We start from the raw sequence: 25,408 nt of genomic DNA on the forward strand, positions 1-25,408 counted from the left end.
TGACTTCACCACTGAGCGAAAAGGGTGTCCGGGAGCCATAGTCTCGGGGTTTCTCCAGTCTCTGTCAGGCCAGTAAAAAAGAGTGATAACAATTATGGTGTAGCGCCTTACCAATCGGTGTGCTCCAGGGACCACCAGCATCTGAATCACCTGGGAACTTTTAGAAAAGCAGACCCTTAGGCCCCACCCTAGACCTACTGAATCAAATTTGAATTTTAACAAATGGCCAGGTGATTCCTATGTACATTAAAGTTTTAGAAGTGCTGGTAGCCTAATCTCTTTATCGATCTCTGGTTTTGATTTTATAATGCTGTATTGGGTCAAATAGGGTCTCCCAAAAATTCATGTCAACTCAGAACCTGTGAATATGACCTTATTTGGAAATAGGCTCTTGGCAGATGTGATCAAGTTAAAATGAGGTCACACTTGACAAGGGTGGGCTCTAATCCAATGATTTACCCATCATTGTGAGGTAGATGCTGACTCAGATTGACCCAATAGGACAGAGTAGAACTGCCCCATAGGGTTTCCAAGGCTGTAATCTTTACAGAAGAAGATTGTCACATCTTTCTCCTGCAGAGCCATTTGTAGGTTCAAACCACTGACCTTTTGGTTAACAGCTTAGCACTTAACCGCTGCGTCACCAGGATCCCTTATCCAATGACTAGTTTCCTTATAAGAAGAGGGAAATTCGGACACAGAAATGCACACAGGAAAGGAGCTATGTAAAGATGGAGGCAAAAATCAGAGTGATGGAACTGTAAGCCTAGGTATGCCAAGTATTGCCAGCAACTACCAGAAGCTGAAAGAGGCAAGGAAAGATTCTTTCTTAGAGCCTTCAGACAGAGCATGGCCCTATAGACACCTTGATTTCAGACTTTTAGCCTTCAGAAGTATGAGAGAATAAATTTCTATAGTTTGAAATCATCCAGTTTGTGGTACTTTGTTAAAGCGGTTCTAGAAAGTTAATACAAGTACTAGTTGAGAATTTGAAAAATGCATGTTGGCCCCTAAACCTTTCCTTCAAATTAGACAGGCTTATAGCATTCTCAAACCAAATGGAAAGCATATATGTCTAGAATTTAGAATAGAAAATAATCTCGGATTTACATGCTTCAAAACATTCTAGACATATATCTTTTATATTCTTAAGACTTTTGAGTTATATAATAATTCTTTTTTCTAAACAAAGAATGAAATTATATTCACTGAATGAATTCATCTGTCCCTGTTGTACCTCGTCCTCTATTGACAGGCCCAGAATATTATTTTAGCTTTCTTAGACTCATGGAGATCATGCTGCTTTGTTCCCTGCAGGAGTTAAAATAAAATATTAGTAATTACGCATATTTAATTTTCAAAATGCCAAGTGATTACTTGCAGCATTTATGAAAAATAAAATGTTTTTTTTTTGTAGAAAATAATTTTAGGTATTCATAAAATGTTTCCTTAGTAATGGGCTTTCAAGATTAAAGTCATATTACTATTGATATTTTTATTTTTGTGATCAGAATGAAAAATGAAGTTATTTACTTGCTCCTCTTCTTTCCTCTTTTCCAGATGCAAGACAAAGGTCTACCCTGATGAACTACCAAACACAAGTGTAGTCATTGTGTTTCATAATGAAGCTTGGAGCACTCTCCTTAGAACTGTTTACAGTGTTATAAACCGCTCCCCACACTATCTACTCTCTGAGGTCATCTTGGTAGATGATGCCAGTGAAAGAGGTATACATATTTTCTTATATAATTTTTTGTATGTATGAGTGAGAAAAAAATGTACAGTATCTTCAAGTACATGAAGTCCAAAGAATTTTATATGCTATCAAAGTATACACTTCGTGTGACAAGGATGGGAAAGTTTCCAGTACATTCTGTGAATGACAAAACAATGTTCCATTTCTCCCATTCAAGTACATGAAGTCAAAAATGCATTCCATGTTATAAAAGTACACTTTGTGTGACAAGAATGGAAAAGTTTCCAATACATTGTGTGAATGACAAAACAATGTATAGTTTCTCCCATTCAAGTACATGAAGTCAAAGGAGTTTTACATGTATCAAAATATACTTTGTGTTACAAGGACTGGAAAGTTCCAAATACATTGTGTGAATGAGAAAACAATGTACAGTTTCTCACATTCAAATACACGAAGTCAAAGGTGTTTTTAATGTTATCAAAGTACACATTTGTTACAAGGATGGGAATTTCCCAATACATTCCGTGACTGATAAAACAGTACACAGATTCTTACATGCAAGTACTTTTTAAAAATTTTTTCTAAATTTATTTATTTTGTTTTGAGAATGTATGTAGCAAAACATACACCAATTCAACAGTTTGTACATGTACAATTTAGTGACTTTGATTACATTCTTCAAGTTGTGAAACCATTCTCACCCTCCTTTTCTCAGTTATTCTGCCGCTCCCATCAACATAAACTCACTGGCCTCTAAGGTTCTTATATAATCTTTAAAGTTGCTGTTGTCAATTTGATCCCATATAGATAATTCTTAAAAGAGCATAATGCTCAAGGCAGACATTTTTTCAGTTTCTTCATCTGACACGTGACTTTACTCTTCTTTTCCTGTTGCTTCAGCTGGATGGAGACCAATTGTTGTACCTTGGCTGGTTGCTTTCTAGCTTTTAAGATTCTAGCCACTATGCAACAAAGTAGGATGTAGAACAGAAGCAATAAACACATCTGTAGGCCAGTTAACTGAGATGTCCCATGAAACCATGACTCTAAACCTCCCAAACCAAGGAACCAAATCCTATGAGGTGTTTGGTTATACATAAGCAGCCTCAGCAGCTGCTGTTTTTGTTGTTGTTGTTGTAAATACATCTGTCATGGATTGAATTGTGTCCCCCAAAAATATCTATCAACTTGGCCGGGTCATGATTCCCAATATTGTATGATTGTGTACCATTTTGTAAATCTGATGTCATTTCCTTATGTGTTGTAAACTCTATCACTATAATGAGTTTATACTGATGAGGTTTACAAGATTAGATAGCGTCTTAATCCATTCTCTTTTGAGATATAAAAGAGAGAAGTGAGGAGAGACACATGGGAACCTCATACCACCAAGAAAGCAGTGCTGGGAGCAGAGCGCGTCCTTTGGCCCTGAGGTTCCTGTGCAGAGAAGCTCCCAGACCAAAGGAAGATTGATGACATGGACCTTCCTCCAGAGCTGATGGAGAAAGTGTTCCTCTGGAGCTGACGCCCTGAATTTGGACTTGTAGCCTACTGGACTGTGAGAGAATAAACTTCTCTTTGTTAGAGCCATCCATTTGTGGTATTTCTGTTAGAGCAGCACTAGATGACTAAGACAATATCTATCACACAACTTTTGCCAATTCAAATTTTACAGGTGTTCGATTTATTGACAGCAATTAACAATAATCAGCTGTGCAACCTTACCCTTAATCAATGTGATTTTTCCATCACCATTAACCCCCTTCCCCTCCCACTCTTGGTAACCACTGATAAGCTTTGGTCTCTATACACTTGCCTTTTCTTATCTTTTTGTATAAGTGAGGTCATACAATATTTGTCCTTTTTTGATTGGCTTATTTCTCTCACCATAGAGTCTTCAGGCTCCATCCATACTGTAGCATGTATCAAGACTTCATTTCTCCTACTAGCTGAGTAGTATTCCATAGTATATATGTACCACATTTTCTTTATCCATTCATCTGTTGATGGGCATTTAGGTTGTTTCCACCTCTTGGCTGTTGTGAATTGTGGTGCAGTGAACATTGGCGTACAAGTCTCTTTGAGTCTCTACTTTCATGTCTTTTGGGTATATACCTAGGAGTGGAATTTCTGGGATAAGTAGTAGCTCTATTTTCAGTTTTTTGAGGTACTGCCACAGTGTTTTCCACAATGGCTGTACCATTTTGCATTCCCACCAGCAATAGATAAGGGTTCCAGTTTCCCCACATCTTCATCAACATCTGTTATTTTCTGTTTTTTTCTTTTTATCGTAGCCATCCTTTGGGAGTGAAATTATATCTCATTGTGGTTTTGATTTGCATCTCTCTGATGGCTAATGCTGCTGACATCTTTTCTTGTGTTTGGTGGCCATTTGAATACCCTCTTTGGTGAAATGTCTATTCAAGTCCTTTGCCCATTTTATGATTGGGTTGTCTTTTTGTGGTTAAGTTATTTAAGTTTTATATATATTTTGGGTAATAGATTCTTGTCAGATATATGGTGTCCAAAGATATCATCCCAGCTGGTAACTTTTCATTTTTTTTTGGTAAAGTCTTTTGATAAACATTTTTTTTTTAATTTTTATAAGGTCCCGTTTATTTATTTCGTCTTCACATGATCTTCTCTATGGATGCAGGAAAGGCATTTGATAAAAACCAAACACCCTTTCTTGATGAAAACTCTAAAGAAGAAGATTGAAATAGAAGGGAAATTCCTCAGTATGATTCAGAGCGTATATAAAAAGCCAATAGCCAATATTATACTTAATGGAGAAAGAATGAGAACTTTCCCCTTGAAATGAGGAACAAGATAATGGTGCCTGCTCTCACCCCTTCTATTCAATATTGTATTAGAAGTCCTAGCCAGAGAAATAAGGCAAGAAAAAGAAGTAAAAGGTATCCAGATTGGAAAAGGAGAAGTCAAATTATCTCTATTCATGGTTGATATGATCCTATACATAGAAAATCCCAAAGAGTCCACAAGAAAACTTCCAGAGCTAATAGAGGAATTTAGCAAAGTTGCAGGATAGAAAGTCAACAAACAAAAATAATTTGGGTTTCTGTAAACCGGCAATGAGAAATCTGAAAGGGAAATTAGGGAAACAATTCCATTTACAATAGCATCTAAAAGAATAAAATACCTAGGTTTAAATCTAACCAGGCAAAACACTGCTGAAAGAGATTAAAGAAGATTTAAATAAATAGAAGGATGTTCCATGTTCATGGATTAGAAAACTTAGTATTGTTAAAATGTCAATACTACCCAAAGCAATCTATAAATTCAATGCAATCCCCATAAAAATTCCAACAGCCTTCTTTACAGAAATAGAAAAACCAATCCTCAAGTTTATATGGAATGGCAAGAGGCCCCAAATAGCTAAAATAATGTTGAAAGAGAAGAACAAAGTAGGAGGACTCACACTTCCAGATTTTAAAACATACTACACAACTAGGGTAATCAAAACAGCCTGGTACTGATATAACAATAGACATAGACCAATGAAATAGAATTGAAAATGCATAAATAGACCCACACATCTATGGTCAACTGATTTTTGACAAGGATGCTAAATCCATTCAATGGGGAGAGAAGAGTCTCTTCAATAAATGATGCTAGTAAAACTGGATTTCTACATGCAGAAAAATGAAACAGGATCCATGCCTCACACCATACACAAAAACAAATTCAAAATGGATTAAGAACCTAAATGTGTAAACTGAAACCATAAAATTCCTACAAGAACAAGCAGGGGCAACACTGTCAGGCCTAGCTTTCAATAATGGATTATCTAATATAATAACAAAAGCACAAACATCAAAAGACAAAATAAATGGGACCTCATAAAAATTCCTCATATGCCTCGTATGTGTGTGAAAGCTGGACAATGAATAAGGAAGACAGAAGAGTAATTGAACCTATGAATTATGGTGTTGGTGAAGAATATTGAATATACTGACTGCCAGAAGAGCGAACAACTCTGAAGTACAGCCAGAATGTGCCTTAGAAGCAAGGATGGCGGGACTTCATCTCACATACTTTGGACCTGTTTTCAGGAGGGACCAGTCCCTGGAGAAAGACATCATACTTGGTACAGTACAAGGTCAGTGAAGAAGAAGAAGACCCTCAATGAGATGGATTGACACAGTGGCTGCAACAATGTGCTCAAACATAACGATGATTGTGAGGATGGCACAGGATCAAACTGTTTCATTCTGTTGTACATAGGGCTGCTCCGAGTCGGAACCAACTCGACAGAACATAACATCAACAACATAAAAATTTAAAACTCTTATATAATTTTTAATTAGAAAGTTTTATGATTATCAAAAATACAGCTGGTCAACTATCTGTATTTACCAGTTAGCCCACAACAACCTACCAAATTTTAATCAATATACTTCATCAGTGCCAACTCCAGGAACAAATAACTAATTATTTCATTTTCTCTGATGATTCTGTTTGGCTCTTCCTAATCTGAGAAATCAGCAAAACTGACTTTTAAAAATCATTTTTCCTCAACTCATGTGATCATATTATTGAGCATTTACATGACTTTGTAGATACTTGTCTGTTTTTCTTTTAGTTCAGGCAAAAACAAATAACTTATAATTAAGGAGACTGCATTTGCCAGTGTTGCCCAGTTTGCAAATTAGACTCTGGTATCATATTAACTTCCAGTTTTAGCTTTATATGTGTCAGCCAAGTAACAGATTTGGTCACGATAAACTGTACATCAATTGACTGATGGAACCTCTACATCTTTATTTCATCTAATGCAAAAAAATTGATAAGAAGGAGTTGGCCACCATTTCTATGTGTTGCATTTCCATCTGGGCAGTATCCCTGTTGTGTCTTAAAACAGTTTGAAAATTATCTTATACATTCTAATTGTATGTTACAGATTTTCTCAAGTTGACATTAGAGAATCATGTGAAAAATTTAGAAGTGCCAGTAAAAATTATTAGGATGGAAGAGCGCTCTGGGTTAATACGTGCCCGCCTTCGAGGAGCAGCAGCTTCAAAAGGGCAGGTCATAACTTTTCTTGATGCACACTGTGAATGCACTTTAGGATGGCTGGAGCCCTTGCTGGCGAGAATAAAGGAAGACAGGTAAGAAATCATGTCGTATGTCTGCCTGGATTATGACTGAACCTGTTAGGACAGTTCTAGCTCTCCATCAGAACCTCTAAGTTGCAATTTTCAGAAGGATTATTTCCTAGCTTTTAAAATAGAAGTTTTTCTCTTTATTTAGTAAATAAGATCTTAACTTATTCATGATTAATATGAGCATTTGCTTAATAGTCAAACAAGTTAAACAATTAAAAATGTGTTGAATAATAGTATTTAGGTGAAGGAAATCAGTCCACCCAGATGTAGTACAATATTTTATAAAGCACACTTTCGGAGCACCACAGTGTGTCCTCATAACCACAATGTAGACATTCTTATCTATAGCTAATAGTAGGGAGGAACAAAGAAATTAAATAGCTTGCCCCAGTTACTGGAAATGCTGGCAAAAGCAATTCTGTTTTTCTCACTTCCAGGTCACGTTTCTCTCTACTGTATCCTTAGTCAGATCCTTAGTTAGATTCTAGTTCAAAATCACTTTGAAGGTCTTAAAAACAAACAGATCCGTACACATACACACACACCCCTCCACTGAAATAAAACCATGATTTGAAAACAACATACAGAGCATAGTTATAAGAATCATAAACAATATTATTTAAATAATATTGCCACTTGTACATAGAAATTTTGAAATCTGAAAAACTGAATAATGCTTCATAGAAATTAAGAACCCTTACAGAAAATTCTTTCTGATAATGACGCTGTGAAGTACTAGCTTTTCTTTTTCAGATATTCATAAACATTGTGATAAATGAGTACAATTTCCAAGCATCTAATGAAGACAGCTATCATTGAATTGTGTCTTTGATGTAGCAACAAAGCTTACATAGTACCTCTTACCTACAGGAGAAAGGTCTTTCTAGAACTGAAGTCTTTAATTAAGCATCCAAGACAGATGCTGCTTAGTCTGGGCCAGTCCAGGCATATCACATAAATGGCAGGATTTGGACTTGCCAGGGAGATGGATGGAAGCTGTCAGTAAAATAAACCATAGCAGTTGAAGAAAGCAGTAGGAGCTTTTTAGTCAAGTGCGTGTAGTACACAGCTAATAATATTTTTTCCACTCCATGTATTGTACAGTAACCACAGGAGAGTAACACTGACAAAGTAAAATGAACTTGGAGCATCTTCAATGTGTTTGCTGATAATTTTTCATAGACTGCTTTTAAAAGCATGTGTTTAATATTCAACTTAGGGAGTTTTTAATATATTGTTTAAATATAGTCATGCATAGGACATTCATTTTTTAATCAACAACATATTTAAATTGTATTTACATATAATAATCAACTCTAATTTCTTGTCCTGGTTATAAATTCCAATGTTACCATAACCAACCAGTTGCCATCAAGTTGATTTTAACTCATGGTGACTCCTCCATGTGTGTCAAAGTAGAACTGTGCTCTATAGGGCTGTTTGTTTGTTTTTTGTAAGTAGATTGCCAAGTCTTCCTCCCAAGGCATCTCTGGGTGGACTTAAACCTCCAACCTTTTGATTAGCAGCTGAAAGCATTAACCATTTGCACTGTAAATAGATAATAAAGTCCTTTTCAAGGTTATTGTATCTAATAATTTATTCTCCCTACAAATTAAATTATTAAATCTAATTAGGAATGAGAAAAAGATATCAATTTTGTTGGAACCAGAATTACCTTCCAGGAAACTTTTCCAAGATTAGATGAATCCTACTGATTTCAGAGAATTTCATACTTTGGCCAATTGGGTGGAATATAAAACCTAATTAAAAAGTAAGCATTGGTGATACTGGTATCATAAAACAAGAATAAATAAGTAACATCACTTCTTTGCTTTCCACTTCTGTGGCCGCTTCAGAAACATATTTGTATTTTTGCCTTCAACCAAACATGAAAAACTTATCTCTAGTCTTCAGAATTAGCTAACATCAGCATAGTCATGGGTAGAGCTGAACATTTACTCGTGGAGAAGACAGATGTTTTGGCGCCATAAAAACATATAAAGCTGGGAATAGGTTAAAAAAAAAAAAATGGGAGAAGGCACAACCTGGATTTAAAAAGTACCTAATGATCTGTCAAGAGAAAATTTTCTTACCCTAAAAATCCACCAAGTGCACCTGTTGTTCCTCTTACTATTAGAAAACTGGGTTACGGGATAAGAACACAGCTGACTAAAGTTGTTTAGCTTTCCCCATCTTAAAATGTCATCAGGACTGTGACTGTAAACTTAATTCTAGGACAGTTCACTTAGAAATTGTCATGGCACAATAACCTTCATAAGAAATATTTACTTAGAGATCATGACTGTTATTGTTGCTGTTGTTTGTTGATTTTTGTTTGTTTTCTGGGAGGTATTTTCTCTCTGAAGATTTTCTCAGAACTATCTGTTTAAGCTAACCTACTCTATTTGAGACGCAAACTACCAGATCTAATTTCCCATCACCCATTCTCCCCTCCCTGCATGCTATTGATTTTCAGTGGGTTGTAGCTAAAATGATGCATAATCTCAAAGCAGCTCTACTAATCATGCTGTGGATGGAGGTTTTATGAAAAATAGACCATGCTCATCCTGCTGAGTTAGTACTTAGAACACATTTGGAAATCAGCTTGAAAGTCAATTAGTACAGTTGATTAGATTATACATGATAGTATAAAGTAGATTGTAAGGGAGTTGTAGTCAGAGGAAATAATTTCATAGAGAAATGGATAAAATGAAAATCAAGTCATATTAAAATCACAAAATAATTAAATTTCAGCATACTGTTTATATTTTGAAGAAGCTAATGTAAAATATATCATTTATAGGTAAGCTGATTATATGTAAGCTGGTTTTAATTTTTCTGTAGGAAAACAGTTGTATGCCCCATCATCGATGTGATTAGTGATGATACCTTTGAATATATGGCTGGGTCAGATATGACTTATGGAGGTTTTAACTGGAAACTGAATTTCCGCTGGTATCCTGTTCCCCAAAGAGAAATGGATAGGAGGAAAGGAGACAGAACATTATCCGTCAGGTATGTAGATCATATCTCCTAAAAGGTACCACGTGTATTCCCATAATAATTAAGGAAGTATTCTAAATTTGTCTTTTCATTTTAAAGATTTTTTTCTTTTAAAGTCATGTATTTATTCTTCACACGTATATATATGTATAGTCTCTGGGAATATTTCAAATCAAGGAAGTCCAGAAAACATTTTAGTTTCTTAATCTTTCATGTGTTACAGTTAAATATAGTATTTTCTTACAAATACATTTTTGGAAAAGTAGTTGTAGGTGATAAATAGTAGAAATGCAAACACTACACGATCATATAAGAATCAATGGCAGTATTAAACCCAGTTTAAACTGACACAGGCAAACTTAAATATTAGCAAAAGTGCCAAATTTCTTTTGAAACTTTCTGTATTCTTATATTCAAATTTATTTAAGTTTAATGTTTGACAGGAATGTGCTAGTCTTGACACTTCAGATAAATATATATATCTTACCTAAAGGTATGCACTTTACAATCGAAATGTTCAAAATTGAAATAACCAAAATGTTTTGGTAACTATCCTAAATTTACTAAACTTAAAGAACTTTGTTCCTTAGAGTTACAATAGAAAAGTCCATTTGGAAAATGTTAATATATTAATAATTGTTGAAGATTTATTGTTTATTCCAAATTACTTAGCACGGCTATTTAATTTGAAATATGTATTAGTAAAGTGTGTTTGCCTTTAATACAAAATAAGAAGTATTATATGCATATTTTGTTATCTAGGGTAAACATTACCCACGTTATTAACAAAAAATTGCTACCTCTCTACCTTAAAACATTATTGTGTACCTCTTACCTGCAACCAAAAATAATTTCCTGAACGATACTTTGGGAAGACAGTTCACTAGTTTAGCTCTTTAAAGCTGAATTTGGCAAATCATCATTTAGCTGGAACAATACAGAAATGCCATAACATTTTAATGCAGTGTATAGAAGTCATTATCTATCTAAACATAACCTACTGAAGAGATGACTTATCCGTTGTCCAGGCTATTTAATTAAATAATGGATTCGTTAAGTCTAAACTCTATCAATTAGCTAATGGCAGAGAACAACCCTAATTGTTCGCTATTGAACAATTAAATATTGGGGCCATTAGCCCTCTAAAGGAGATATTACCACATCAATGAGAAAAATATATGTGCCTCCTAAAAATTACATAAAGATATATAAAATTATTATGTCAATATTTAAAGTGCAATTTATCCAGTAGCACTTAAATCTCGCTGTAATCTTCACATTCACCAAGCCTTCTTGATCCTTGCCTTTAGCAACCTGAGGAAATGCAGTGGATCATATTATCATTGTTTATTAGAGATCCTATTTTCCCAGAGGAGTTCTGGTGGTGCAGTGGTTAAAGAGCTCAGCCACTAACCAAAAGGTCAGCAGTTTCAATCCAGTTGCTCCTTGGAAACCCTATGGGGTAGTTCTACTCTTGTCCTATAAGGTTGCTATGAGTCAGAATTGACTCAATGGCAACAAGTTTGGCTTTTTGGTTTTGTATTTTCACAGATCATGGTTTCATTTACTGTTAGTTTATTTTTAAGCTTCTGATCCCAAGTGAAAACTATCCAAATTCTTGACCCACTTAAATATAGATAATACTCGTATTCATTTAAAACTGAAGTTTAAAACAATGCGTGTTTGTACCCATTTTCTTAACTCAATGGCAAAAGACATACTTTATTTAACTTTATTTCTTCACAAAGTCAAAAGACAGATAACAGTTATCCAAGATTCATAGTAAGAAATTACTGATCTCATTCATAAAAGTAAAGGTCTACATAGAAATCAGCCATTATTTCTCAACTAAAACAAATGTGAAGCTTCTAGCATATTTTAAGCACCATTTACGGGACTTTATTGAAATAAGAAGGAGGGCTGACGAAATCTAAGAATGTTTCATTTGTTCACCTCGGGAACAGCACATCATTTCATTTTCTGAAATGCTGACGGAACTAGAGCAAGAGAAACAGAGAACCTCAGTCTTGCTGAAGTTTTTAGATTTTTATGGCAAAAGGTTAATTAATTCACTGGCTGTGTTATAACAGCCTGCAGGTAATTTTCATCAGTATAGCTGTAATGTGAACTTTCTTTGTATTCTTAATCTATTACCTGACGATGTGATCATTTTTCTCACATTTGCACAAACAGATAAATCTTTCTAGGTGTTGAACACAGATTTTTTTTTTTCCTACTTGATTAACAGAATTCTGAATAGCTAACATGATTAAAATGAGGCTGAAATTTTAGTTTTCTTAGTGAAATGCATCATTTAAAATGTCAGTTATGACACTTCATAGTCGCTGTAATTGGCTAGTTAGTCATCATTTAGAAACACAATCATGGATCTGCATAAATTGAGAGCCACCTTGAACTTGTGACCTAAACTCGGTTATACTACATTTAAAGTAAAGCTTATAATGGTTATACTTCTCGTTCTTCTATTGGCAACTTCTGGGCTTTGATATTTTCATTTTGACAAGACATGGATTGTGTGGAATACTTGGCATTTACACAAGTATGGATATGGAATAAGCACATACATAACCATGAATATTTGGTTCTCTTTAATCAGTAAATTCCCCTTGACATTTTAGTGGCCAGATGATATGACTTTTCAGGAATATCTCAATTATGTCTGCAACAATTGAGTTATATTTGATTACAATAGAGTAATCAAATTGTTAAAGCAGGGGTCATAAACTAGGAGCTTGTGTGCCAAATATGGCTTGTAGATGTGTTTTGTCTTTCATAGTGTCTTACATTTAGAAAACTTTTTACCATCATTGAAAAATGGGATGCTTTAAATAAAAATCTGGATTTCCAGCTTTTCTTAAAAAGTCAGACCTTGGTATGATGGCCCAGTATTCATCAGCTAGAGTTTTGTAGAAGCTGCCCACATAGAAGTAGAATGAAAGTTTAGCCCATTCCCCACACTACTTATAATTGTCTCCTTGACTGAGTCTAAGGGTCAGTTGCTACTTGTCATGATTCTTCCACTTCAGCTTTTCTTGGGGAAATATTTCTCTGCACCTGTGTCTCAACCAAAGATGAGAGAAATATGTTTATTGCAACTAACCTACTTCATATATTAATTTTATTTGCCTGGCTTCTGCCATCTCTTAAATTTGTGACCCTCAACGTAGAGGCTTCAATCAGTTGTCACTGAGTCCATTCTAACTCACGGTGAACCCATGCGTGTCAGTAGAATTGTGCTCCATAGGGTTTTCAATGGCCAATTTTTCTGAAGTAGATCACCATGCCTTTTTTCCATGGCCCCTCTGGGTGGACTCAAAACTTCAACCTTTCAGTTACCAGCCCATTTTCATTACTGCTTGGGAAATGGATGAGTGTGAAACTCATCAAACACAGCCCTAACTGAAATCCATATAGCATTACCTAATGGAATAGACAAGTAGTAGCATAAATTACCTGGTTATCCTCCCGATCATTTAATTAGTTTGGGGATGCATTATGCATTTTTCTAACACGCACAACATTTGAGCTGATTTGGTTTAAACTGCTGGAAAGAGTTGGATTCCATATGCAAATACATATTTATACACACTGTTGAGCACTGCACTAGGTGCTGGATATACAAAGATGAGTATGTCAATCTCTGCTCTAAAGGCGCTCACTGTCTGGTATTGGCCATGTATATGCTGGACAAAGCAGAGAGGCCAGCATGAGTAGCCTGAGTGTGAATGCATGGGATTTAGCTGTGTCTACTGGTGTGTACATCTGAAAAACAGCCTGGCTTAAATGTTACTGATTGCTTTTCTCTCTTAATTATGTCCTGTAAGTGACCTCAATTGATACTTATAAAGAAATTAGTTTCTACTTTAATTTCTCACTGATGAAAATAGATTTCCTTATTAGAAATCTACCATTTAAATTGTCTTTCAAGTCTACTTTTTTTTTACTTTTTGTGTCTTAGCTCATGGACTCTTTTTTGTTATATAAATATTTTTATTGAGTTATAAAATACGTAATACATACCAAACCAAAAAAACCCATTGTCATCGAGTCCATTCTGACTCATAGCAACCTTACAGGACAGAGTAGAACTGCCCGATATGGTTTCCAAGGAGCGCCCGGTGGATTCAAACTGCCAACCTTTTGGTTAGCAGCCATAGCTCTTAACCACTACGCCACCAGGGTTTCCATAATACATGCAGTGAGGTATATATACAGCTCCATGAACTTTTATAAATATATATATATTCACCTGTGTGACTGCCACCCACCTCAATATATAAAAAATTTCCATCCCCACAGAAGGTTCCCTAATACCCTCTGCTGGTCAATTCCTACCATCTGCCACAAGGTAATGATTATCTGGAATCGACTTGATGGCAACCAACAACAATGACAATACTTTCTATCATCACTGGTTAGTTTTGCCTGACCCTGAAAATGTATATAAATGGATTCATATACACTATGTATTCTTTTGCCTATGTTTAGTTATTATTAATATTTTTAAGATGACTTTCTTCATTTTTACTTGGATTATTATGTTAAGTATCTTCTCAAAGTAAAACCTAAGAGTTTTAGATTTTCTTTGAGTCCTTGCTATCCTTATAACTCAAACATAGATGTAATTATAAGTTAAAACTCCTGACATATTTTAATTACTTAGATATCCCTTTTTGTTAATATATGTCTGATCTCTCATATATTTATTTTTCTCTCAATTTGAATTAAGAACTTATTAAGAAGATCAAGTAAATTAAATACATGATTAGTAATATCTCAAATTACAACTATGGTGCCTTTTTTGTGAACAACTCAGAATGTTCACGTATGTTATCTCATACATCCTTCTTATATGTTGTCATAGAAGAAGCACCGAAGCTGGCTTTGGAATGTCTGGTTTTCTCACTGTTTCATAAACCAAAAAAACCAAACCCATTGCGGTCAAGTCAATTCAGACTCCTAGCGACACTATAGGACAGCGCAGAACTGCGTCATAGGGTTTCCAAGGCTATAAATCTTTACGGAAGCAGACTACCACATCTTTCTCCCACGGAGCTGCTGGCAGGTTCAAACCGCCGACCTTTCGGTTAGCGGGAGAGTGCTTAACCATTGCGCCACTAGGGCTACTCTATTATTTCATAGCGACTAGTAATTTATTTCTTACTTTTAATCTGTCAGATTTTCTCTATTATATTTTTTTCAGTCCAACTAAAATGTAGTTTTAGATTGGAGGAGAGAAACTGAGGTAGATACTCTGAAAGCCGTTGAGACATTTCTAAAAAATAAGAAATACTGAAGCAACAACACATGGAAGGTCAATGTTGTGAGCAAAACAAAGACTTTGAAAGAAACGTTTGACCTTTGGAATGTTCAACTGTTCAGCATCCTTTCTTACTCATGTTAAAATCTAATATATGCTGATTTTGAGAGAACTGAAAAAAATATTCCCCACCTCAGATAGAATCTGTGGATCTAGATTTTGGGGGGAAAATAGCAGTAATGTTACTTCCTATTGGTTTAGAAAGTGCTTCGATGGTACAAACATAAAAGTTGGCTGTTTGAGCTCACCGAGCATACCACAGAAGAACAATCTTGGCGATAGGCTTCCTTGAATTATAGCCAAGAAAACCCGATGGAGCCGTTCTACTCTGTAACACATAGGGTTGCCATGAGTAGGAATCAACCCAATGGCGATTAACAACAGCAGCTTTAACAAATGGTTTAGGAGATAATTATAAGACTTTATAAATCAGTTGAAATGAAAAGGATACAGGAGTGATATAGAAAGTTTTCAGAGTGATGAGTTAAATTTCACGTTTATACATTGAATAATTTTATAACATAACCAAAACATTTTAAAGGATCTGATTCTAGCTGGCCCGATTGTTGATTTTGACCCCTATTAAGCATAAAGTAAAACGAAAAGGAAAAGATTAAAATTTGCACCAAGTACAGTCATCCTCTTAGAGGCTTAGGGCTGTTTCAGGCTGTGAGGATTATAAAAATGGATTAAGGGAAAGGGGGGAAAAAACTACTCCTTTACTGGGAATATAGGCCTTTAAGCAAAGGATATGATATTTGATTCCAGTACTTGTTGGTAAATGGATTCCTTGGCAGCAAAACAAGTAATATGAAGCAGAACTTTCTTTAATTTTTCTTCTTATCCTTTAAAAATAGCTTTGAAACTCTTTGTGTTCCATCAAATCTATAGGATTTGAGTAAGCTTCCTTGCTTAGAGCCGAAGCCGGCACAAACTCTTAAAGTAACAGTTTCTTCTCTACAAAAGGCTGCATCTTCATACCAAAACGTAAGCTCAAATGGGTGTCATAGTGTGCAGCCTTCTACCAAACGTCCCATTTTTCCTCTGCAAAAATCTTTAATCACATTCAGCATTTGATTATTCAGAGTATCGATGTCTTTGCTTCCTTTCTTTCTCTTCTGCTTTCTATATTGGGTATAGTGGACAGAATAAGGAAGGAAGGAGAGAAACATTTAATTTTCCTTTGGATTGTAAACTTACAAGATAGTTTACCAAATGAAGCCGTTAAAGTTTATGATAAAATAAATAAATAAAATTTGAGTGAAGATTTCAGCTATTCATGCCTCACATTTGGGTAAAAAATTATATATTCATTTTTATCATTGCTCTTTCTCATGGTATATAATGTATGAGTAATTTCATTAGTACAGAGCCAGACACTAACAGTCTAGTTATCGTGTTCTTTAACCATGGCAAATAACAACCTAAAGCTAATCTATAGTCTCTCTAACTTTCTTTGGAGTTTTTCTCCAGAGACTAGTTATTTTCCAAGTAAGCATAAATAGAACCTTGATATATAAAAGGAAAAAAATTAGTGAGAAGGAAGAGCATTTCAGTAACTTTGAAAGAAATTGCTTCTGAAGAGCAGTTTTAAATATCACAGTAAAATGTGGCCCGTATATTTGGAGCTTGAAATCAGGAAAAGTGATATCTAATTAACCACAGATCCTTCGCTGGGTAAGTTACATGGATAAATTAAAAGATGGCTAATTGGTAGATGATACATGTTGATGATAGAGAGACCGAAAGATAGATAGATAGATAGAAACATTTATTTTCTTAGTCACTAATTATTTGAGGATCCTTCAACAAGTCGCTTAAACACATTGATTGCCCAAATGATCTGTAGGGATTTTTAGAGCTCTAAAATATTATAATTTTATTTTAAAAATTTAAATTGGACCCTGAAAACAATGAAAATAAAGCTAATGATAATATTAGCAAACACAGATGTTTTCCTCTTTCTTAGTAACAATAATATTTAAAATGCATAGTACTTACTGTTTGCTGGTACTCTTCTAAGAACATTATGTACATAACTCACATAACCTCCATTTTACAGATGACAAAATTGAGACACAGAATTTATGTGACTTGCTGAAGGTCACACACTATGGTGTTGGATTTTAAACTAGGTCAGTGTAACTGTAAAGTCCATACTCCTAAAACCTAAGCATGGTTGCCTCGTACAGTCTCCTTAGTTTTTATGTGCTTTTCATACAAATAGTGTTGATTCTAGTGTGAAAGACAAGATATAGTGTCTTCTTGGTGAAAATTCAGATGTTACATTTTAACATTACTGAATAATCAAATGTAGTCTATTCAAATTTCTGTTGATTTATCAACTCCTGGTGAAAATCTTCGATATTTTTCCATGTGCAAATACTTACTATTGGGAGTACTTTATTATTCTACATTGTTAAAAAGCTTTCTAGTATAAATTCTAAAACACCATCAAACCAAAACCTAGAAAATTCCACTAGATTATGTTATTGTTGTTAGGTGCCGTCGAGTCAGTTCCGACTCTTAGTGATCCTACGTACAACAGAACGAAGTACTGCCTGGTCCTGCACCATCCTCATGATCGTTATTATGCTTGAGCCCATTGTTGCGGCCACTGTGTCATTCCATCTTGTTGAGAGTCTTCCTGTTTTTCATTGACCCTCTACTTTACCAAGCATGATGTCCTTCTCCAGGGACTGGTCTCTCCTGATAACATGTCCAAAGTATATGAGACGAAGCCTCACCATCCTTGCGTCTAAGGTACATTCTGGCTGTACTTCTTCCAAGACAGATTTGTTCGTTCTTCTGGCATTCCATGGTATATTCAATATTCTTTGCCAACACCACAATTTAAAGGCGTCAATTCTTCTTTGGTCTTCCTTCTTCATTGTCCAGCTTTCACATGCAAATGAGGCGATTGAAAACACCATGGCTTGGGTCAGGCACACCTTAGTCCTCAAAGTGACATTTTTGCTTTTTAACACTTTAAAGAGGTCTTTTACAGCAGATTTGTCCAATGCAATGCATCGTTTGATTTCTTGACTGCTGCTTCCATGGGTGTTGATTGTGGATCCAAAAAAATGAAATCCTTGATGACTTCAGTCTTTTCTCCGTTTATCATGATGTTGCTTATTGGTCCAGTTGTGAGAATGATAGGGCCTTTAAAGAATCCATGCATCTCTGTCACTCATCAATTTCACAGATGCGACAATTTTTTTTTTAATTTTTGTGATTTCAGAAATAAAATTGCAAGTAATTTTAGCTTTTCAAATATATTGTTTTATGGTCATGAAAGTACGTGACTCATTTATTTATTTAATACATATCGATTAAGAGTAATTCATTAAACCAATATATTAATTATATGTATATAAACATACAGAAATAAATATAATACTCTATAAGAAGTGACAAGCACCTTGAGAGAGAAAGAGATAAAGGGCTACAGAATAAACTAGAAGGGGAAGATTTTATACATATTGACAGGCAAGGGCTTGTGTTAACGGCAGGATTCATGGAATGCATAGCATTGTACTAAGAATAGAGCAAGTTTGAACATATAAGGTGAATTTTCAAAAGAAATCCAGGTGAGGAAAGGATGTGAGAAAATGCACCAAGGTGGGAAAGTGTAAAGCATTTACTGATAAGAACTAAACATATTTTTAAGAAATCAGAGTAGTTAAAAAGGAGGAAGGGGGCATTAATGGTTCAGTGGTAGAATTCTTACCTTCAATGCCAGAAACCTGAGTTCAGTTCCCAGCCAATGCACCTCAATTCCCAGCCACCACCTGTCTGTGTTGCTATGATGCTGAGTAGGTTTCAGAGGAGCTTTCAGACTAAGAAGATTTAGGAGGAAAGGCCCAGCCATCTGCCTCCAAAAACTAGCCCGTGAAAACCCTATGGGTCAAAATAGCCTAATTCGTAAACCATCATGAGGATGGCTCAGGACCAGACAGAATTTTGTTCCATTGTGCATGTGGTCACCATGAAATCCAAAGTGACGATGTGTGTATGCCAACTTGATGGCAGCTAACAACAGAAGCGAGGAAAAGCATATTGGGTGGTGCCAGATCACTGATACCAGGATAAGAAGCTGGAATTTATTCTTTAAAATATGTCTGAACATCTGGTTAACATTTTTAGAACAGTTTTGATTTTTAAAAAATTTAACCTGTCTGTGGCTTGTAGAATAAATTTTGGAGGTAGCAGAATCTAGGGGCAAGAGTATTCCATTAGCAAACGAGAAATAATGAGGGCTAAAGTTGTATAGTGATTACGGTAAGAGAGAACAGAGTTAAGAGTAAAAAATATTTCAGGAAAAAGAGGAAGTATTTGGGAAATAATTGCATGTAGGCCAAAAAATAAGGTGTTAAAAGGTGGTTTTGTCATTTTATATTAGGATTCTGGAAGGAAATAGAGGATGTTGAACAAAAAGCAGATGTGGAAAGGGTGGAAAATTCAAAGTTCTATGTTATACATACTGAGCAGAGCCAGAAGTATATTTTTGAAGTAAACGTCTAGTGAGTAATTCAAAAAGCACAATTGATGCAGACGGAAGAAGTGAGAAACAAAAATACAGATCAGGAGTCAGCCCCTTAGAAGTAACAGTTAAAGGCATATGACGAATGAGCTTAAGCAGGTAGAGTATAGAAAGAGAGACCCTTAGAACTACATTTCAGGATGAGAGAAGATAATTATTAAATGCATATATATGAAAATATTATAATGATATTATACTAATGTCACAAATGTGGCAACTAAGAACTCGTCCAAGGTCTGATAGGCAGTAGGGGAAAGGAAGAGGAAGGGACTTCAAGACGAATCATAAAGGGAGTAGTCAAAATGCAGAAAGAATGCCTCTATAGAACAATGCCATGGGAATGAGAGGTGAAAAGAATTTTAAGCAGGGAGGCTGATGAGTTATGTTAAATACTTTTAGATGAGGATGAAGAGGAAAGGCTGTTGGAGTTCAACAGGGACCTTTCAGAAAGAAGTTGTAGTAGATGAGGGACAGAATCCAGATTCTAGTTAGAAGGTCAAGAGGAGTTGAGGGATTACATAGAAAATAACCTTTCAATAAGGTTACCAGTGAAGGGAATAGAAAATATATGTCCTTGGTTTCAGTGATAGTAGGATGGAGTAAAAATGTATTGTGGTTTAGGATGGAACATAACTGAGCAGGTTTGTAAGCTCCAGGGGACAATCTAGAAACCAAAGGTATGAAACATAAATGTAATAGTCAACGAGCAAGTGGTTGGATGAATAGTCAGGAAAGAGCTGGATAAGGGCACAAAAGTGATAGGCCACAATGAGAGGAAAGGGAGTGTTCTTTACTTTGAGACAAGAAGGAGGAGGAGGCCATGAAGAAGATGCATACACATGTTAAGGTAGAGATTGAGGGAGTTTAGATTCCACACATTAACTTAATCCCTCAGTCTTGAGAAGAGTAAAAGTTTTGGGAAAAAAGCAGTTAAAATGAGACAGGTGAACAAAATAAATGTAGATAAAAGGATTATTATCAATGCTGTGGACTAAGAGCGTCAGTAGCATGGATTTGTGGTATAATCAATTGGTCTCTTCTTATTACTTTCCAGTGACTCTTTGTTTTAGAAACAGAATTGGATGAAGTGAAGAATAAGTTTATCTAGGCTCCGAGATTTACAAAAAGAGAATTGGGTCAGACAAGGACAGGGAACCAGGTATGCTAAGCTAGATTTTTACTGACAAGCCAGAATATTGAAGAGGGGGTGAGAAGAGGGAAACATAAAATTCCAAAAGGGGATAATTAATTTGAAATAAGGAACCATAATAACTGCTAAAGGATAAAAAGGGACTTCCAGAAAATTGAGATAGGAAAAATTAAAATATAGGAAGTTGTGTTTAGAGAGACAGATTTCAAAGTTCAAAATCTTGACTATGAAGTAATTTAAAATAATTTTGAAACCAAAATGACAGTGTATGGGGAGATAAAATTAGGTGAAGGCACTTAGGAATGAGTAGTTTTAGTAAGAATGAGGCCATGGTGTTCTAAGGGGTGTTAAAATGGATTTTGAAGTCCCCACATATGATAGGAAGGGCTGATGAGAAGACGACTTGAGAGTGATTTAACTCAACTGTTGAACAATATTTGAGAGAGCTCAAGACATCATGAAAATGATGCACATGTTTAAGGTGATACAGGAGGACTAGAGTGAGGGGAGTCTTAAGAGGTGACAATGGAAGGATGACTCGTCTTTGAGTTAGATGGCTGAGGAATATTCAGAGGTATAGTCACTTTTGGAGAAGAGTGTTTTGGGCATTAGACAGTGTTCTACAATTTCAAAAGGGTAGAAAGAAATTTAAAGTTTGATGCTAAAGACCATGTCGAGGTTCAGAGCGCTGATGGGATTACCCGCGGCACAGTGGAAGAGACTGTTTTATGAATAGCTAGGAATGGAGTGGGGTAAGATAAAACCACACAAAAAAGTACTGAAATAGATTTATTTATTTGTTTACTCAAAAAAAATTCAGAAAGTGCTTACCACAATATGTAGACATTGTATTAGGATTTGAGATCTGAAGATCAACAATAATAGATGTGCAATTTGTGTATAATGATTTATATATAAAACCTAGGACTAAAGAACATAGGGAATTAAAAGTTTTCTCATGAAAAAATAGAGGAATGGGTAGAGTCAGAAAAAAATGCCAAACTAGATAGACTAATCTCTCCCATAGTTTAAAGCAAGACATTGGTCTTTTAAACTGACACTAAAAACAGCTTCTGGGGTCAGCAGAAGACTACTGAGGTATTCATTTCAGGAGAGGAGCAAAGGCATGTGTGACTGCAAATCCCACCTCCCTTGCTCTGGGTCCACTGTTATAAATAACTCCGGGACATGCACAAAAGACACTCATCTGACCACAGAGAAACAATTTTCCTAAGTTAGTAGATACTAAATGTGATTAACACCCCTTATTGGAAAGACTCATATATGAATCAACAATTCATTGTACTTTTTCTCTATTTGTGCCACATAATTCCAATAAAGAAGAAACAACAAGAAATTAATTCAAAAGGCTTTTGTTTAAATAATTAACTGCAATAAAAAACATCTCACCTAACCTTATTAAGTGTTTATTATATGCCTGGCACTGTGCTAACTCAAGTCGTCTTCATCTGTTTACTACGTGGTAGGTAGTGTTCGCGGCCACTGGGATTGTTTTTTCCTGAACAAAACTGATTGAATTGGTCCGTTGGTTTGACATTGTATAGAACAAACTTACAAATCAAATAGATTTCATTAATTCAACTCTACTCCAGGTTTCCGATTTGTTAGGCACTCTTGAACTCTTAAGGTCCATACAGGTGTATGTAAATAAAGCATTAGACATATTACGTAGCAGTTAACTCAGCTCAGAACATATTGCAAAGCATTGGCTATGGCTGTAGATGTTAAATATTACTAAATACGCCATTTCTAAACTGTATGAGAGAGCTAACATTGAAAATTTGAGAAAAAATTTTAAAAGTGTCTGTCTTCAGAAAAATATTGGAGTTTGTTTTTTTTTTTTTTTTGAGGAATTTTAATCTTAGATTTCTTTTCTTACTACTTTCAAGTGTAAGTACAATTTATTTGAGTCATTCTTATGGTTAGACGTGCATAATTCATTTTTACCCATTTATTTTATACTTTTTCACATATTTACAGGAACGATGACCAACTGTAAGAAGAAATTCAACATATGTATTTAAGTTCAAATGCATTAGTCCTCTATTAGTAAGCAGATAAGTGGATAGGCACTCAGAACTGATCATTAAAAATGCATCACTTAACATTCTTAAGCACTTAGTTGCAATATGATAGGATAATTGCAGCAATTTTTGTTTCACATTTTATTAAATAGACTATCCAGCACTGTAATACCTTATACAGCTATTGCCATAGAGTTCCAAAACCTCAATCAGGTGAGGGTCATGGCTACTCTATAATTACCATCTGTTTAGCTTTGTTAGTGTTTCTCATTATAATTCAGAAGGTCAATGATACTGTTCATGACAGGAACACAGCAAAACTGGAAGTAATAAAACAGCTCTGAGGCTGAGCAAGGCTCTGCTACTCCAACTGATGGATAGTTAATTACCTGAGTAAAAAACAGTGAGAGCACTGGGAGAAATAGAGAATTTTGCAGTATGGTAGATGTCCAAGTACAGTATTATATGGTGGTTTTTTAATGAACTATACTGCTTAAGTATGGTGTTGGTGAAGAGTATTGAAGATACTATGCACTGCCAAAAGAATGAACAAATCTGTCTTGGAAGAAGTACAACCAGAATGCTCTTTAGAAGTGAGAATGGAGAGACTTAGCCTCACTTACTTTGGACATCTTATCAGAAGGGACCAGTCCCTGGACAAGGACATCATTTTTGTTAAAGTAGAGGGTTGGCAAAAAAGAGAAAGACCCTCAACAAAATGGATTGACACAGTGGCTGCCACAATGGGCTCAAACATAGCAATGACTGTGAGAATGGCGCAGGACTGGGCAGTGTTTTGTTCTGTTGTACACAGTGTAGCTATGAGTCGGAACCGACTCGACGGCACCTAACAACAATAACAAAGTGCTGTTTAATTAGAAGATATGAGCATACTCTGTGGCAGGGGAGGATATAATTTTGAGAAAGGCAATATATTTTTCTTTTTTTTTAACCATCTCACAGACTGCTTGGATGAACACTCCAAATCTAAATTAGTGGATCAGTGTTTCTCATCTTTGGCAGCATATTAGAATCACCTGGGAACTTTGTAAAATACCAAATATCTGGCCCCGCCCCAAACTAATTAAATCTGAATTTTTGGAGGGTTGGTTGCAAGCATGGATACATTTTTTTAAAGGGGCCTCATGTGCTGCTAACATGCTAGCAAGGTTGAGAACCATTATAGTACTATTACAGGGTTGCTATGAGTTGGAATGACTTTATGACACACAATACAACAGCATACTACTAGTAGCATTCAAACATAATCCTGGCCAGTATGGATCCATTTGGGAACAACTAGAATTTTCTTGTTTAGCTTTAATTCACATTGCTTGCATAGATAGACTGGAATAGTTCATGTATTAATCACTGTCTTTATTGGATTAATCACTTTGAAACTTAACATTAAGTTCCCATAGAGAAATTTTAAATATGAGAACCGAAAGACATTTATTCCTAGGAAAAAAATATTTTAGATTTCATGCCAAATATCTTTCTAAATTACTGGATAGTATATGGGATTTATGATTATCCATAGGGCTAACGATTAATTCTATTCTTTTTAATTAGGTAAAGAGAAGATAAACAATTAGATGTAATGCTCTTATGTTAAAATATTTTTGTAATAATCATTACTTATTTCCTATGCATTATAACATTTAATAATTTTCATAACTGAATAGGTTATTCATCTTTTCATAGAGAAACCATGTCCACAGGTTCCTAGAGTTCACATTAAAATGATTCATAATTCAGTAATAAAAGATCACAACTGGTAGTTTCATGATAAGTTCATCACTTTAAGGCTGGGCTAAGGGCACTGATTTCTCTTCACTATGCCTTTCAGAGGGAATGTAGAAGCCTCAATCTTAAATAGCCAGTGTGCCTTCCATTTATCTATTCGATCACTTTTAAGAAAAACATACACATCTAAATTTAGTTCTATGAAAAATGTGAAATAAAATGCTGTTTATTAATTTTAAAAACTCTTGTACTTCGACTTTAAGTTTCCAGCTTGAAAATTTTTAGTACTTTTTTTTAAATTTAAAATGTCTCAAAAATACTTGCTACAGTCTCATTAAACTCCACACATTGTTTTCAAAAGATATTCTTTTCTTTTTGTTTTTTCAACTAGGACCCCTACTATGGCTGGTGGCCTATTTTCTATTGACAGAAACTACTTTGAAGAGATAGGAACTTACGATGCAGGAATGGATATCTGGGGTGGAGAGAATCTTGAAATGTCTTTTAGGGTAACTGCATTTTACTTTATTTTTTGACACTGAACATACTATGCTGTAGCCTGCACATATCAAACCCAGTAATTTACTGTCAAATCTTTTTTTGCGAAGTGATGTAAATTACTGATCAGTTGATCATTTTAATACATATTTAGAAACCTTGCTAGAGTCTTATTGCATGCAATATTTACTGTTAAATGGGAAATTATAGGTATTTTTAAAGTTTAAAAATAATTATTTTATTCATAGTAAACAGAC

At 35.1% G+C, this 25,408-nt stretch overlaps 1 protein-coding gene across 1 annotated transcript in view; it reads left to right on the forward strand.

The window, feature by feature from the left end:
- Nucleotides 1-25,408, forward strand: part of GALNT13 (polypeptide N-acetylgalactosaminyltransferase 13) — a 668,619-nt gene that overhangs the window by 406,329 nt on the left and 236,882 nt on the right. Inside the window, exons 5-8 of the mRNA XM_004375392.2 lie at nt 1,561-1,727; nt 6,621-6,828; nt 9,670-9,840; nt 25,045-25,162. Of these exons, the coding sequence (XP_004375449.1) occupies nt 1,561-1,727; nt 6,621-6,828; nt 9,670-9,840; nt 25,045-25,162 (664 nt within the window). The remainder of the gene's footprint in view (nt 1-1,560; nt 1,728-6,620; nt 6,829-9,669; nt 9,841-25,044; nt 25,163-25,408) is intronic.

This window comes from Trichechus manatus, unplaced genomic scaffold (assembly GCF_000243295.1).
Source record: "Trichechus manatus latirostris isolate Lorelei unplaced genomic scaffold, TriManLat1.0 scaffold00036, whole genome shotgun sequence".
NCBI classification, from domain to species: domain Eukaryota; kingdom Metazoa; phylum Chordata; class Mammalia; order Sirenia; family Trichechidae; genus Trichechus; species Trichechus manatus.